Source organism: Pinus tabuliformis, chromosome 7 (genome assembly GCF_031772625.1).
Source record: "Pinus tabuliformis cultivar Carrire ecotype Pingquan chromosome 7, CPIR1, whole genome shotgun sequence".
NCBI lineage: Eukaryota > Viridiplantae > Streptophyta > Pinopsida > Pinales > Pinaceae > Pinus > Pinus tabuliformis.
This window is the reverse complement of record NC_142293.1, coordinates 2,994,344-3,011,061: the sequence shown is the minus strand read 5'-3', so window position 1 is coordinate 3,011,061 and position 16,718 is coordinate 2,994,344. Positions and strand designations below refer to the sequence as shown.

Below are 16,718 nucleotides of genomic sequence, written 5' to 3'. Positions count from 1 at the left end.
GTCTACTCAATATGCACTAGGCACTCATTCATTTCCTTGAGTTGTAGCATAATATCGTCGAACACTAGAATAATTTCCTCTTTCACATGATTCATATCCCACAAAACTTTACCCACGAAACCCTACATATGCCAAGAATAGTCGATAGTCAAACATATTAGTTTTATCTACACTAGATGTGGCTAGCATCTAAAACCCATGCAAACACAACTTCATCAACTCCGAGTCTAGTAGACACCAATGCTCTCCAATTAAATAAGATTCCATCTCTTTGATTTTTGCTCTACCTTGCAAAGGGATTTGTTCTTTACACGGCCAAGCCAAGGTCTCCGCTTGCAAACAAACTCTTATTCCTCCTTGCAAGCCCCTGCATTCGCCACCACATAGGATATGAGTTCTGTAGTGAGCCCTCACAAGATATCCAATGCCTAACAATGAAACCCAAGCCTAGACCACAAAGGAAGAAGCAGATGAGAGCAAGGAGGGAGGGCAAAGAGAAAGCAAAGAGAGAAAAGACCAAAACCCACCAAAAAAAAGCAACTGGGGAGAAAAGAAACTTGTTTATGAATCTAATGGATTGCAAAAAAACCAATGTCAAGTCTAATACAAGAAATTACAAGCAATGGAGGACATTAACCACAACATATCATAAAAGCCCATAAATCTATTTGAGGGGCGAAGAATGCAAGTAAATGTACTTGAGAATCCCAAGTCCATAATTAACATGTGTTGGGAGGATGCAGAGTGTAGTGTGGGGTGTGTATCGTTCATCTCCTCCAAACAAACTAAATTTGCAACTAAGAGTGCCCACCTAAATCCATAAACTCGCATATCCACAAATGATTTCTTGGTAACACTTATAAGATGGGGGTTGGCATGTCAGGCCCTCTCCATGGGTAGGTGTCGTCATCCTCGCCTTCCACACTACTCCTAACGTCCCTTCTCACTCAATGCAGAACTTCTTTGAAATTAAATTATTGTTAATAAAAATAACATTTAACTTTACATATATTTATAACTGAATATATATGATTATCGCTTAAAAAAATATTCACATAAATGATATAAATTCATTAATGTGCAATTATAAAATAATTAATTTGAATTCCTTAATTCATAATGCATGTAAAATAATTTATAAAAATACTTCAATCATAATAAATAAACAAATTAAATAAATAAAGGCAATGTACAATTTATTTTAAAACTCCATCTTCATGGTGTTGTCTAATTAGGAATTTGCGGGAATTGCAAAAAATCATTGGAATCTAGCTATGTTTTTTTCAAAAAATCAGATATTAAAAGTGTTTGAATCTTATTTTTTACAATAGAAATGAAGTGAGCACCATCAAAAACTCCTTGGCTACCTAAAATCTTGAAACTTCAGAACTATAACTCATATTTCCAAAAAAAAAAAATATTATAATTTCCTTTATTTTTTTAAAAACAAATTTAAAGTATCGTTAGACTACGCACATCTGTATTCATCATGAAGTGGATACTCCAAATGCTAGCATGCCAATATGTACTTGACGTCAGTGTTTTTTAAGTCAACCGTATATCACAGATTAAAAAAAACGACAAAACTAATCTGACTGCCATTCTGATATCCTTGTTTTTCTCGTTCAAGATAATTTAATATTTTGATATACATAAGAGATTAAATGATGACGATTCATAAGTCATTACATGCATCAACCGGTTTCATCCAATTTGTAAATTTTTCATCGATTTCTGTGATTTTTTAATAAAATAATGAATGAAAGAAATTACCAAAGAGACAATACAATTGGTCACATATGATGGAATCTGAGAAATTTTAAAGAGCGCCGACCGTGCTAATTGAAAGGTAATAAGAAGCCGGCCCACTTGCATTCATTCTCTATATGGAGCGTACAAATTGTTTTTATAATGGAATAATTTATTTAATACGCTGTTTAATGTTTCTTGGTCACAGAAAAGAAAATAATTAATATTTTTATGTAAAATTGCAAAATATAAAATAAAAAATTTAAATTACAAATTTTACATATAATAAACAAAATAACGAAAAGAGAAATGTAATAAATTTAACCCAAATCTTAATACATTAAACCTTACCCTTTGAAAAACATAATTACGCTGACAGAAAAATAACCTTAAAAATCTATAAATGCATTTATCCGTTCTGAAAACATGAAAATGGTTTTATAAATTTATAAATACATTCGTTCATTTCTTTTTTTTTATAAAGAACTTTCCGAACTGGGTTTAGCCTTTTTCTTCCCTTTTTTTAACTATGTTTCTGGGATAACTTAAAAGTTGGATTATAAATTTATATATATATTTATATTTTATTTTTTTTCTCTTTAAGTTAGTTTGAGTTTTGGTAGGGGCCAGCTTTAAAATTAGATAAATTGATGAAAGAAATAATTTAATTTTTCCAAAAATAATTCTTATTTTCAAACTTTTTTTATAATATTTAAATGATTTAGTGAAAACTATCCACACACCCATAGGGGCTTCACTCAATGAACTTGTGACATATCAAGTGCCCATATTAAACAAAACCTTTATTTTGAGTATAAGAAAATATCTCTAAAAATCACATTATTTAATCCCTACTAATACTAACCCAATACACCATTCCAATTTAAAAAACCCTATTTTCACTAGATATTATAGGTGTTCATAGGTGTCCATTTTATCACAAGGTATTTAAAAAAAATACTTTATGTGTGAGTAATATGGTATTTAAAAAAATGAGCAAATGGAAGAGGGTAGATGGCCTAAGGTTGTCTTTAATGACATATTGTGCAAAAGAAAAAAAGACATGGATGCACCAAAATAACAAATGGTTTAGTAAATGGGGTATTTGCTTGAACTCATGTCCCATAAACAGTAAAGAGATAAAAAAAGTTGTTATGAATAAGTTCCACAAGCATACTTGGAATAAAAATTGTGATGGATAAGTTCCACAAGTGTACTTGGGATACGGAGCTAGGGGGAAAGAAAAAATACTATATTGAAGCGTTTAATCTCACTCATAATCATCAACAAAAAAAACATAAAGGCCAATATTTCTTGGAGAGCCAAAATTCTTATTGCTCACTTAAGGACTAATTCACATTAACTCCGTTATGAAATAAAGCACTAGAAAAGGCCAAAAAAAGTGTGTAAGGAAAGAGTTTTTCATTGATAGGGAGCTAGGGAGAAAGGAAAAATACTTTATTGAAGTGTTTAATTTCACTCATAATCATCAACAAAAAAACATAAAGGCCAATATTTCTTGGAGAGCCAAAATTCTTATTGCTCACTTAAGGACTAATTCTCATTAACTTCGTTATGAAATAGGGCACTAGAAAAGGCCAAAAGAAGTGTGTAAGGAAAGAGTATTTCATTTTGGAATGCAAGACCTTCAAAGACAATAATGAAAGTTATGGAGATATTATGGTAGCTAGCTCTTGAGATAATCTATTTAGTGAGGGGTCTGTTGAGAAACTGAGAGCCTTTATTGTGAGACTTCACCAGCTGTGAGGGGTTTATTGAGAAACTGAGAACCTTTATTGTGAGACTTAAAAAAAATTTGTCCCATGGACTATCTTTAGTCTAATGGATGTTAAAACAATTTTCTTTCTTTTTTCTTTCTTTAACATTTTTTATAGCCTTTATAATTTATCATGAACTTTGAGCTCTATTTTTTATATTTGTCAATATGAAAACCCTTTACCCCTATTATATATTCAATATATTATGTATTTTTTTCTTCAATATATATCACCAATATAAATCTAAATAATATAATATTACTCTCCTACTAAACCTTGGTACACAAACCAATTAATCTACCCAATAAATTAATATACATTACCAAAGCCTTCCATTTCATTATCCAAAAGATTCCAAAGCCTTCCATTTCATTATCCACGGATTATATATAACCAAAAAGAAAGCTTAAGGCATAAGCAAAAATACACACAGTTGTTTTAACATCTCCATACAGTTTCCTTGTTACAGACAACAGTAGACGAAGAGTAATTATTCTTCTGTTCACGGCTGGACGGCATCCAACAACAACACAAACAACATTCCACCGTTGATCATAACGGTGACATATCAATCAAAAGACGGCAAATTCTGCTCAAACCTTGTCATTTACAGGTTGCGTCTCTGCATCAGGAGATTTCTCCGGATAAGAAATAGAAATAAGCTTCAATCTGTATTCCTCTTTATCTTCCTCATAAACCCTGTAATCTTTTGCGTTTGTCTGATCTGGACTGTAGCTATCGGCGGGCTCTAGCTGTGAAATTGCTATGAGAGAATCCCTAGTTTCTTCAGGTAGATCCGGTCTTACGCTCAATTGCAGAGGATCCATTAACAACCCCTTTATTTTTCCGTCAAATTATGTACCCTAGGGTTCCGATCTATCAGCCCTAACTCCGAAACCCACACAAAACAAAAAAATAAACTATTGAAATTCAAAACCTCTATGCGACAAAGAGTGGAAACTGAGAAGAAGCGCACAGAGAAATTCGATAAATCTCGCTAGTAATCCATTAAAACAGTATTTCGGATTTCGGCTACTCACCTTCTACTCCCCGTCGCTTGCGGATCCTGGCTTTCCGGAGATTAAAATTCTGCAAATCCTGGTCTTTCGGAGATTGCAATTGCAGTATTCATGCGCCTTTCACGCCAAATGTTTCTTGTGCTGCTTCTCTCCGTCTTCCGTTATAATACCATCTGGAACAACCCAGACCCTGCCCTCATCCTCACCGGCTGAGTCAGTCAACCCCTGTGGATGACGAGGGCCGGATGATCTCATTATTATTTGTTTATCCTTGCGTGCAGGAACCACCTATATTTGGAGTCGTCTAACGAGGCGGAAGGTGTAACGAGGTGGAGGGATTGTCCGAAAGGTCAAAAATTGGTTGGAATTTGGATAAAAGATTTTAAAAAGTTTTGTAGAGGCAGTTTTTAAATCGTTTAGAACACCTAAAATTTTAAAATTTAACAATTATAACTTATATTTACAAAAATCTTCGAATTTTTTCCAAATATAACCGAAATTTCTATAACTTTCTAAACAACTCTTCCGTCTTGTTAATCTAGCGCCTCTATTTTGGCCGAAATCGGTAAGTCTTCGAGGGGCGTGGCTTCATAGGCACAGAAAATAGACCCGGGCGACTGATAAACGGATGTGCTTTTATATTTTGAAATGACAATATTTAAACGATTGTTTACTAATTATTCACCGCAGTTTATATATTTATAAAATTAAATTAGTTAAAATGCCTTAGGATTAAATATTGGATAAGATTCTATAAAATTAAATTAGTTAAAATGGCTTAGGATTAAATAATGGATAAGATTGGGCGCAATTCGTTCATTTGTTATATGGTGCGCAATTGGTTAATTTGTTATGGCGGTGCGATGCATTATTATATAAATAATGAAATTCAAGGTTCTGCAAAATGATGAATAGGGTGTAAAATTTTAGTATAAAAAGAATAAAATAATAAATAAAATTTGATTTTTTTTTTTATAGTAATCATAGATTAGATATAATATTGGTGATTTTTATTATAGTTGTTTTTCTATGAATTGATTTTGTTTATAGGATTTTAAAAATATATTAATTTTAAAATATAGATAGGAATAGGCCAATTAATATTTTTTTATTGATTTTTTGGAAGATTTTAAGCATTATATCATTAATCACAGAAACATTTCCGTCTGTATTACATGCTTTGTTAAGGCACTCTTTGATTTGAAGTCATCGGTTCAATTCCATGCTCGGATCACCTGCTCTTGTTAAGGCTCTTAAGGCGCTCCCACTTGTTAACGATGTTAAGGCACTCCTTGATGTGAAGTCACCGGTTCAATTTCTTGTCACAAGAGCACCCTGGGATCACGTGCTCTTGTTAAAGCACTCCTTGATGTGAAGTTACCTATTCAATTCCTTGTCCCGATAGATGAAGATATAGTCCCACCAAACTTACAAAAAAATTGTTTAAAAAATTTGTATAAAAAATTTAAGGTTTTAAAGGTTGATTTTCTATATATTTTTTTAAATTGATTAATTTTCATTTTTCTAAAAAATATTCACCCATATCTTATAGGATACATTAATTCTACCTTAAAAATCACTAACATATTATAGGGACTATAAAATTGGTCAATATCTCTACACTTTAACTTTTCATAGTTAAAATTTTCCCTCATTTACATTATAAAAAGTTTCTTAAAATTATTTTATATGTTAATAAAAATCTTTAAAATCGATGTGAAATTCACATAAAATGCTAAATTTCCACTAAACTATTACAATATAAAAAACACTGTTGAATAATCATAATAAATATATTGTTGCATTTAAATTTAAAAATTGTTGCATTTAAATTTAAAAAATAAATAAATAATGACATGACAAAGCATTACAAGATTAAAATAACCAATATTTATTGATTACAGATTAAAAAATTACTAATGTTCATTTATTTCCTGAAATGATAATATTTAAACGATTAATTACAAATTAATTACTCCACGAGATTGACTTATAAAATTAAATTAGTTAAGATGCTTTAGATTATTAATTAATGGATATGTTTTTCTTATTCACGGAGTTGAATTTGTCATAATTGTATTATGGAATATTATGTAAATTATTTACCCTAAGAGATTGATTTATTAAATTAAATTAGTTAAGATGCTTTTCACTAAATAATGGATACATTTTTTTTTATCAAGACAGCGTAATTTGTCATAGTTGTATTATGAAATATTATGTAAACAATGAGATTCAAATTTCAAATTCAAGTTACTCAAACTAAAAAAATTGATGGAAAAAATTTAAAAAGTTTTTGGTATAGTAATGTTTTCAGTTTTATTATTATCCATTACACATAATATTGATGATGATTAGATTATAATGGTTGTTTTCTTTTTTGAGTTCAAATTTCTATGATTCATAATGTTTTGAAATAATTCTTCTAAATTAATCACAAACAAATTGTTGATTGTTTTCTTTTAAATTAATTTTATTTATAGAATTAAAAAAAAATTACAAAATATATATATGATGATGAGTTCATTAATAAATTTTAAATTTTTTTTTTTGAAAAAGTTATAAAAAAATATTTTTACTTATAAAATTTTAAAAATATTGATAATTGTTTTATTTTTATAAAATAAAATTTTAAAAATCTGATGACTTTTTATTATTTTTAATAACTATATATAAATTAAATTTTTTAAGAAATTTTTATATAAAATTATAGGCTTTAAATTTAGGAATGGATTATTTAAAAAAAAAGTTGGTTAATTTCCAATTTTTCAAAAAACTATTCACATATATTATCTAGGATAAAATTATTTCATGTTAAAAATTGTCCCTATGTTATAGGGACTAGTAAAATTGACTAATATTTCTATATTTTAAAATAAATTTTCATCTTTAAAATTTTCCTCATTTATATTATAAGAAGTTTCTTAAAATTATTTTATATGTCACTGAAAATTATTTATAATTTATGTGAAATTGACATTAAGATGCTAAGTTTTCACTAAACAATTACAATATAAAGAAAAATGTCACTATCTAGAATAATCATAATAGCTATATTGTTGATAAAAAAGGAAATTATGTCTAGAATAATCATAATAGCTATATTGTTGATAAAAAAGGAAATTATGTCATGATAAAGAATTACAAGAGAGATAAAAAATAAAAATTAAATTAAATTAAAATTGTTGTATAATAATAGAGGATAAAAGGAGAGGAAGGAGCGGGAGGTGTCCTTCACAGCCCCGAGGAACATCCGGAGGCAAAATTTGTGTGGGGATTGGGAGTGACCACCAACAACAAGGCTGAGCTTTGCGCCTTGTGGAAAGGTTTGGATCTCGCTATCACTCTCGGAATAAAGAGAATAAACATAGTTGGGGACTCCATGTTGGTCATAAGAATGTTCTCAAATGTTCATTATATTGACAATAATACTCCCATAGCCAAAGTAATTAAATAATAGCTTGCGAAATTTGAGCAATACACCTTATATCATGCTCTTCATCACTTGAACCACGCTGCTGATGAAATGAAAAATTGTGGGGTTCCCTTGGGAGTTAGGCGATATGAGCTCGATGGGAGAAGTGGCAGTCACCTTGCTGCTCCTTAATTAAATGGTGGATAGTGAAATATTGACATGGCTATTGAACTCAAAGGGATGACACAGGGAAGTGTTCTTAGAAGGTCGGATAGATGGAGAATGGATGGGACACATGACATCCTCTCGTATCCCTGGGACATTCCATCATATGGTTTAAGGAAATTACCAAACCGATGTTTGGAGGCTGCGAAGAATATTTCATTTCAGAGAATGTGCAAGACTGCAAACAATAAAGGAAAATTAATAGTGAGGAAGTGTTATGCTAAAAATTTCCTACGAAACTAGTTTTCCAGATCCCTAGGAAAAAATGTGTATCTTTTCGGCATTGTTGTGTTGGCATTGATGTCAACAGGGTCATGGTCATGATGCTTCTTGTCACAGTGATATGGATGTGTTGGCATTGATGTCAACTCTTGAGGTCATGCACTTATGTCTATCTCATGATGATGTAGATTGATGGACCATGGTGTGTGTCAGTATGTATTGGCATTGATGATTGATCTTATTGATAATGACACACTTTATGGCACACTCATTGATAGTATTGATGGAGTTTGATGGTAGCATGTTGGTCATGGAGGAGTTGGCATGTGCATTGATGAACATGCCATGTTGGTTTGGTGATGTTGCTACATGTAGAGATGGTGTGCTACAGTTGATCATACATATCTACATGTGTTAGATATGGTTGATGGCACACTAGTTGAGTTGTCAACTAGGTCCTCATTAGGTATTCATGTCTATGCCTATGAGGATGACTTGTAGTAGTGTGTGATGGCTTCATGATGTGCTACATAGATGTTTGTAGGTCTAACAAAGGTATTGCAACTTGTGGTGAATATTGATGGAGAATGGAGGACTTGTTGGCATACTTGCCAACCTTGTTTGTTGGCCCTTCTAGGTCAACTTGGCAGTGACACTTGGGAGGCTTGTTTGATCCACTTGCAGAGGTGTCAGAGGCTATGTCAGAGGTATGGAGGTTAGTACATATGTTGGAGAAGATGTTCCATCATGTGGCAAAGGTTCCGGACTAAAGAACAAATGTTTTACTTCAATTTTAGGCCCAATTATTGAGTATGGTGCTTGGATAGAAGTGACATTTTTGGATTGGGTTTTCTGGGCTAATGAAGATGAATCTCAAAATTTTGGGACATGATTTTTGTGCAGAACGAACCAAATTAGCAATTTTCAGAATTCGGTCTAGATTGATAGAAATGAAAGGGTCTCTTCCTGGACGCACACATAGAAGCATGTGGGAGTGTCTGGAAGTCTCTGGATGCATTCATGACTAGCTCAAGGGAGCATCCAAGGCCCTAGACGCATGCACAATGTGTTATGGGAGTGTCTAGGGAATTTTTTGAGTTTATCTCCGCATTCCTCACGTTGTTTAGAAGAAAAATAGATTGGAAATTCCTAGAGGCTTCCAAAATTAGTGAAAAAGGCCACAAATAGTTTTAAAAAGTCCTCTCATGATGTGAATGCATTTAGTGCACTAGTACTGACCTTAGTGGATTGAGTTGGTCCAAGTAATGCACTTTTGATCCTATCCCAAGCTCAATTTCACCCTACATGTTTTATATTCATGGATTACGAGATTTCTGGTTGTTGATGATGTTAGAGGTTGAGTGTATGTGTGAAGAGAAGGTTGCATTGAGTGTTGATTCTTCGGATCTTATGTAGAGCTTAGATGCTTCAGTACATGAGTGTTTATGACTGAATAATTTCCATATCTGAAGCATGAGTTCAGAGTAGATTAGATTTGTAGTTGTTGGTGTAGAATTTGGTTTGATGATCCATGTATGTTGCTAGTGGAGTTTATGTTGGTGATTCTCACACTTGTTCTTGTAGGAGTTGTTGATGCATGTAGCACATAACCATGTGTATTATGATGTTATTTGTATTATGCAACATTATATTGTTGTGAGGGTCTGATCTATTCATATTTGTGTCAACACAGTTTTGTATTGGAGAGCACATACTTTGTGCATTTGTTTTATTTTGGTTTGATGATGATATCTTGTTGCTAAGAATATGTATGAAAAGTTGATTTCTTGTTGAGCATAGTGTCTTGGGATCTAGTTTGAAAATACATGAAAGGAGGTTTGCGTGGTGGTGAGGAGCATTGACTTCATGGAGGTGGAGCAGTGATAGCAAAGCTTCAACGAAAGGAATAGGTTTCTCAATCCAATGGTGGTTGGATATTCCAATGGTAGTTGGAAGAGGATTGACTGATCATGGTGGCATGCAACGCATAGTAATCTGTAGAGAACAAAGTATTCTGAGTTGATCCAGTAGTATCGAGTCTCCTAGTCGATGGATGTTGGCGTTATGTATATGAGGTCAAGTCTCCATGCTAATGGGATTTAGCACACTATGTAAAAGATCAATTGCTTGAAATAATAGAATTCAGAGCAGAGCAGTGGCGACAAGGGTCGTTTTTCTCCCGGAAGGGTTTTGACCATAAATCTTGTGTCTCATGTGTGATTATGATTTGTGTGGATGTGCTTTGATATTTTTCCTTAGCATATGTTTCTTATATGTTTATTGTTTACTCATATGCTGCTAATATATTGTGAGTTGTTGTAATAATAAGTGTGTGATTCGGTAAAGTAATAAAAGGAAAAAATCATATATAGATCACACTATTGATTCACAACACTCTCCCCCCCCCCCCAACACCCCCTTAGTAGTGCTCAAAGGTTTCCAACAATTGGTATCAAAGAAGGGCTCTTGGTTGTAGCTTGATCGTTGCAGAGTAGATCTGGGGTTTGATGGCGAATATTGATTTTTTTTTTATAGAATGGTTGTCCTCACTGCTACAAATTATAAGGTGTGGCACAAAATGTAAAATCTCAAATTTTATCTTGTGTATCTAACATTTGGAAAGTATTGTGTGAAGGTTGTGGCAAAGATCCAATTCTAGATGAAGTTTTGTACCAATATGCACAAGCATGGTGTATAATCTATGAGAATATTCGCAATGATGATATGAAGATATTAGTGGGTTTGAAACGTGCCAAAGATATGTGGGACAAGCCAAAATCCATATTTGGTGATGGTACTAGCAAAAAATTTGAAAATGAGAAGAAGAGAAACAAGAAGAAGAGCCTCCAAAAACAAAAATATCAACTGCAAGAGTCTCATTCTTCCAGTGCACATGATTCAACAGATGATGAGAAGAGATCAGAAAATCTTGAATCCAAAGGTAGAAATTTTAATGATTTTCTATTGAGTTATAATTATGATTCAGATTTTGATCATGATGAAGTGCCTAGTGAAGATGAGGATGTTATTAAGGGTCTTAGATCTGAAATTTCTAAACTAGCAGTTGCATGCAAGGATCAAGATTTTTTTTTTGCAAATTTGTGATGATAGGGAGGTGAAGCTCAAGGAACAGATAATGAGCTTAAAAGTTAAATTGGTTGAATCTGAAAAATTTGAGGAAGGTACGAGGAAACAATATTAAGTGAAGGTAAAAGAATGTGAGAAATTAGAAGCTGAAATTGTTTCCTTTAGAAAGTAGCGAAAAATGGAGAAGAGCATTATTCCTTGGATAATTTGCTTGAGATCCAAAGATCATCATTGGATAAATTGGGTCTTGGATTTCAATCTAGTTTTCATGCAGGAAAAAATATCAAAGAAGAACCCAAGAAACCTATTGCAAACAATACCAGAAGAAAAAATGAGAACCAAGGAGCCAAGAAGCAAATCCAGTAGCCAGTTAGCAAACAAAAGAACCAACAATAGAAAAATAAGTAGAACTAGCAGCAAAGTAGAAAATATCAAGGAACATCTACTTTCAAAAGATCCTTTTCTCCTAGACATGTTCGTGGCAACTCCATTAGATTTCAAAGGAAGCAAAGACCTTTCATTCCTTTGATGCATGATATAAAATTCTATAGATGTCACAAGTTTGGGCATGTTGCAATAAATTGCTAGAGCAGAACATAAAGACCTTATCAGTAGAGTTTCCAGCAATTCCAACAGCCAAGGAGAATGGCCAATAGGTATAATCATGATTTTTATGGTTATTGTTACTCATGTCACTTGTTTGACCATAAAGAAATGGATTGCAAATCTAACCAATGGAGGAGAAGCACATTTCATGCACAGTTTAGATCTAGCATGAGCAATAGGAGGGTTGATCCTCTTGGCCATGAGGAGTGCTACATATTCCATAGATTTGGCCATATGGCAAGAGATTATTTTCTATGCTGTTACGAAGTGAAAACCGTCAGAAGCAGCAAAAATGAAGAGGATCTAACTCAAAAGAAGTGGAGAAAGGAACGAAGCAACAGAAGTGAGATGAGAAGAAAATTAATAAAAACAAGAAGCAACTGAGGACCATGTGGAAGAAGAAGGAGTTGCAGCTTTTAAACTAGTGAAGAGCACTCCCTCTTGCAGTCCATAGTTATTTCATGCATACTTATAGAGGACTGCAGATTATGATAAGTGCACAACCTCAGGGGGAGTGTGTGATGATTGTTGCAACAACATTGTTCAGTTCATTTTAGCCTCATGCACATTTAGGTCCATGGGATCAACCCGTCTTATTGGAGGTATTTTGAGCTCAGGGGAGCTATGAATGGTATGGATTTATATGTAATATTTAGCATTTTCTTCATTGGTTTTCACTTAGTCATTTGCAACATATTTACATGTATTTTCATGAGTGAAAACGAGCACATTTTTCAACCATGTATGTTTTAGGTTTCCACCAATAGCTGGTTGAAAAGATGTGTAACCATGCATAGATTGTGATCGTGACTCCATGATGTATAATTATGGCTTGTGACATGGACCGGGCATGTATAGGTTGTCATATGCAGTTTATTACAATCATGTATTTACTATTGTTTCATCATTTTATGATGGTATTGAGTCCATTCAATAGTTCTTGAGTCATCATGGTGATAGACTTGTTTTGGAGGAATCTTATGGAGTCCTATTGCAACCACTTGTACAGGCTAATGATGATGTAATAGTCTTGATGTTTCATGTTTTTGTGTTAGTAGTCCATAGGAGATGATCATAACAGCCATGTATTTATTGATATATTCATGTAAAATTCTCATGGAGCCATGTACTTATGTTGTACTATCATTTGGGTCATTTAGCCATGATTCATGAGGTCATGTTATGGTCTTATGAGGATATATGAGGTCTTCTATGTCACTGCTACAACCATGTATTTATCATGTATATGTCACTTGAGTCATGGTCGCGTGGAGTCTTAGTCCATATGGTGTTTCTATCTGTCAAAGGAAGCATTGTTTGTAGCAGAAGTGATCATTTTAGCCCAACAATTGGTATCTCTACAACTTGGAGATGGCACGTGTTCAGGGAGAGCATTATTTGTTCCTATTTATTTAAGCCATAGATTTTTGGCATTGTGATCTGCTTGGAGGAGATTTTCATGTTATACCTCATACTATGCTATGACATTGGGGTTATTGGCCTCATGTGATGAGATGTTATGGAGTTGCTACTATGCAGTCATGGGGGAGATTGTGTGTGGTTGCCTCATATGATGTTTCTATATGGAGGAGTGATGTTTGATGCTCATGTGCATGTTGTTTCTATACTTGATGCTACTCATAGTTGCATATTATGATGATGTTTCATATGATGCTTATGGTTTCCTTATGTTGGCATGTTGCTGCTTGCTGCTAGTATTTGTTGGTTGGTATTCTACTCTGAATGGTGAATGGTATATATTGTTGCTTTCTTATATGGACTGATAGATAACCTTTGATGTATTTTATTTTAGCCATGTAGCCATGTATTACTCCAGTATGCAATTCAGTTCTTGTTGCTTATTCATATGGAGTTGACCCTTTTCCATTGATGTCAAAGCGGGAGTGATCTGAAATGATCATATGTCAAACTGATGTAGAATTGATTAATGCCATTAATGAATAGAATGTTTTTAAAAGTTCTTTTATCGTGAGAACTGCTTGAGAAAAAAGACATTACGACAGATGATAAACATAAGCAAGATGCAAAACAGAAGTGAAAATAGAAAATACACAAGGATACCACACAACAAGATTGATTTCGGAGTTTGTCCCTGATGGACTACATCTTCGGGTCTGCTTTCAAGATGGGCAACCACTTTATTAGGATTGATTCTGAAGAGATCGATTACACAGCAAATTGACTAGACTGATTGTGCACACAGGCACTTCTAGTCACTGTCACAAGAAATCTCTTTGAATCAGCTTTCCAATGCCTATATCGGTTCCAAATTCTGACTCCTGATGCTCCTGTTACACTGAAAACAAAACAACCTATATCCTCTAGAATCTGCATACAAAACTCAAAAAAAGCACTCTCCCTCTTCAATGAGAAAAACTTCCTTTTATAATCCTTACAAATGCATTCTAACTCCTTATGCCCAAGATTGGCATGAATGCTAAAGATAGGGTTTTCCATTATGTCATAGGGAACACCTAGTTGGTTTGTTACAAGGGCTTGTTATTAGTTTAACACCAAAAATACATTTCAAAACCCAAAAATAACTTTGGTTACACATAAACTGCAAGCGGTGAGCTGACTGCGCGGAGTTGGTTGACCACCCATGTGAATAGGCTGTGGTCTAACCACAGGTGGACACCTCACGGTCACCTCTCTGGAGGTTCCGCTAACGGTTGCGGTGTGTTCACACGTTGTCACCGCCATGGTAATGTTACCTCCGCCTAACTGTGATTTCAATGCCACGGTTAACTGAAGGTGCGGTGAAAGTGTTCACATGCTCCTGTCTTCACCTAACTATTATGGTTATCTTCCCACATGTCCACATATCCGCGCGGTCTACACTGTCTACTCACATGAGCCCGCAGTTCTGACGCAGTCAAGATAGCGGTTAGGAGTGTGTTTGTAATATTTTTATTTGTATTATGGTTTATTGCATTGTATTGTTTTTATATGGTCCGAGAGGTTAGATTTTAGGGTTTAATGTATTTAAATGTGTTTTAACACATGGCTTAGGTTCTATGTTAGGGTTAATGGGTTTAGGTGTTAGGTTTTGCATGTAGGCTTTAGGTTTAGATCATTTTTTGATGATTTAGATCAATAAACCTATGTACACTTCTTTGTCACAAATTGACATTTGTGACAAGCGTCACATGACGACAAACCTGTCGACAACCAAATCCTGCGAGGTGGACGAAAAACCCATTTTGATGAACAAATCCTGGTGGAACTGACGACAATCACATGTCGACAACCAAGTATCAAACCATATCACCATGAAAACCATATACATTGCTAGACAACTTGAACCATAAACATCACTGTTGAAGCTGACGACACCAAACACTGAATGCTGACAACGAAACTAAACCTATGCAACTGATCTGACAAGATCCTCCTAGATCAATCCTCTCCACTTGAAATCTTTTGGACCACAAAAGTTTGACTTAAACAGATAGTCGATGAGGGTAGAGCTCCCTCACTCTCCACCTTGTCTGAAAGATGTACCAATACATTCGATCAACCACCTAAAAGTGATGACCCTGATGATGTTGATCATGGCACATTTTGAATTGGTGACCTGTTCCATCCATCTACAGTATGCACAACTTGCAAATATGGTTAAACAACCTGTTATAAACATGGTAATTGACTTCTTTCCACGAAGTACCATGAATTAGTGATTCATACACATCTTTGAAAATAGTCTCTACAGGATATTGTTCAATACTATTGACATGTACTAACAATCTATATTGCAGAATGACAAAGGAAATCAAAGACATTTTTGACATCATATCATCTATTCGACTTGATATACTTTCCTACTTCCTGATTGCTAAGTGAACTTGCAGCAATAAACCCATCAAACTGTAAGGTGAAAATTGCCGCAGCTTAGTTTGTCTTCGAAAGTATTGAATGTCGAATGATTTATTTGAATCATTGTTTCTTCATTCATTAAATGATGTTTCCATTGATTAGCACTTTCCCCTGATGCATAAGTTTCCCTTAGATGTATTGAATACTTTGACACTGCTTTAGAAAAGGCTTTGATATGAAAACAAAAGGGCTTCCTCTCCACTTGAAAAGAGGCTTCCAAAATGTTTGAAACATGAAATGGTGACACAATACAAGATAACTTTAACACTGACTTCCCCAATAATGACCTGCATCCCTGTAACTGTTAAATTCGAAACTTGGACTGAATTGATTCATTCTAACATTAGGAAGAGGAGATTTAGGCATCAACTATAATTCATGTTGTATTCCCTACTTATGAGTAAGATGTTTGGTTTCTTTAAATAGAATAGGAAAAATTTCAACCTCTTTGATCAAACTATATTTAAGCTGAGACTCATAACTTGAACAAACATCATGTTGATTCTTATGTTGTTCCTTAACTCACATGATTACAAATCTCTTATTTGAATTGATTAATCACTTCATCTGATTAGCAACAACTAAATTCAAGTGATTTTTACTTTGATGTGCTCTGACAATAAATTCAACCCCATCTTTCTTAAGGTGATATTTATGCTCTTTTCTATAAAATACTGCATCACTATCATAAAGATAAGGACTTCCTAAGACAACTCCACA

General features: G+C 33.7%; 1 protein-coding gene across 3 annotated transcripts; it reads right to left on the bottom strand.

Moving 5' to 3' along the window:
- Positions 1-3,836: 3,836 nt before the first annotated feature.
- LOC149244851 (uncharacterized) lies at positions 3,837-4,830 on the bottom strand. Of its 3 annotated transcripts, none has more exons than XM_089455505.1 (2): positions 4,568-4,830; positions 3,837-4,403 (listed from the first exon to the last, which is right to left on the bottom strand). In XM_089455505.1, the coding sequence occupies exon 2, from the start codon at positions 4,352-4,354 to the stop codon at positions 4,121-4,123; it is 234 nt and encodes a 77-aa protein (XP_089311631.1). In that variant the 5' UTR covers positions 4,355-4,403; positions 4,568-4,830; the 3' UTR covers positions 3,837-4,120. The 3 variants fall into 3 exon arrangements, with proteins under 3 accessions (XP_089311631.1, XP_089311630.1, XP_089311629.1); XM_089455504.1 differs by having other exon boundaries at positions 3,837-4,447; positions 4,568-4,829; XM_089455503.1 differs by having other exon boundaries at positions 3,837-4,412; positions 4,568-4,821.
- Between the last annotated feature and the right edge of the window lie 11,888 nt (positions 4,831-16,718).

What these genes read in the sequence shown, in the direction of transcription:
- LOC149244851 (XM_089455505.1), bottom strand. Translation starts at nt 4,354, where the DNA reads ATGGATCCTCTGCAATTGAGCGTAAGACCGGATCTACCTGAAGAAACT.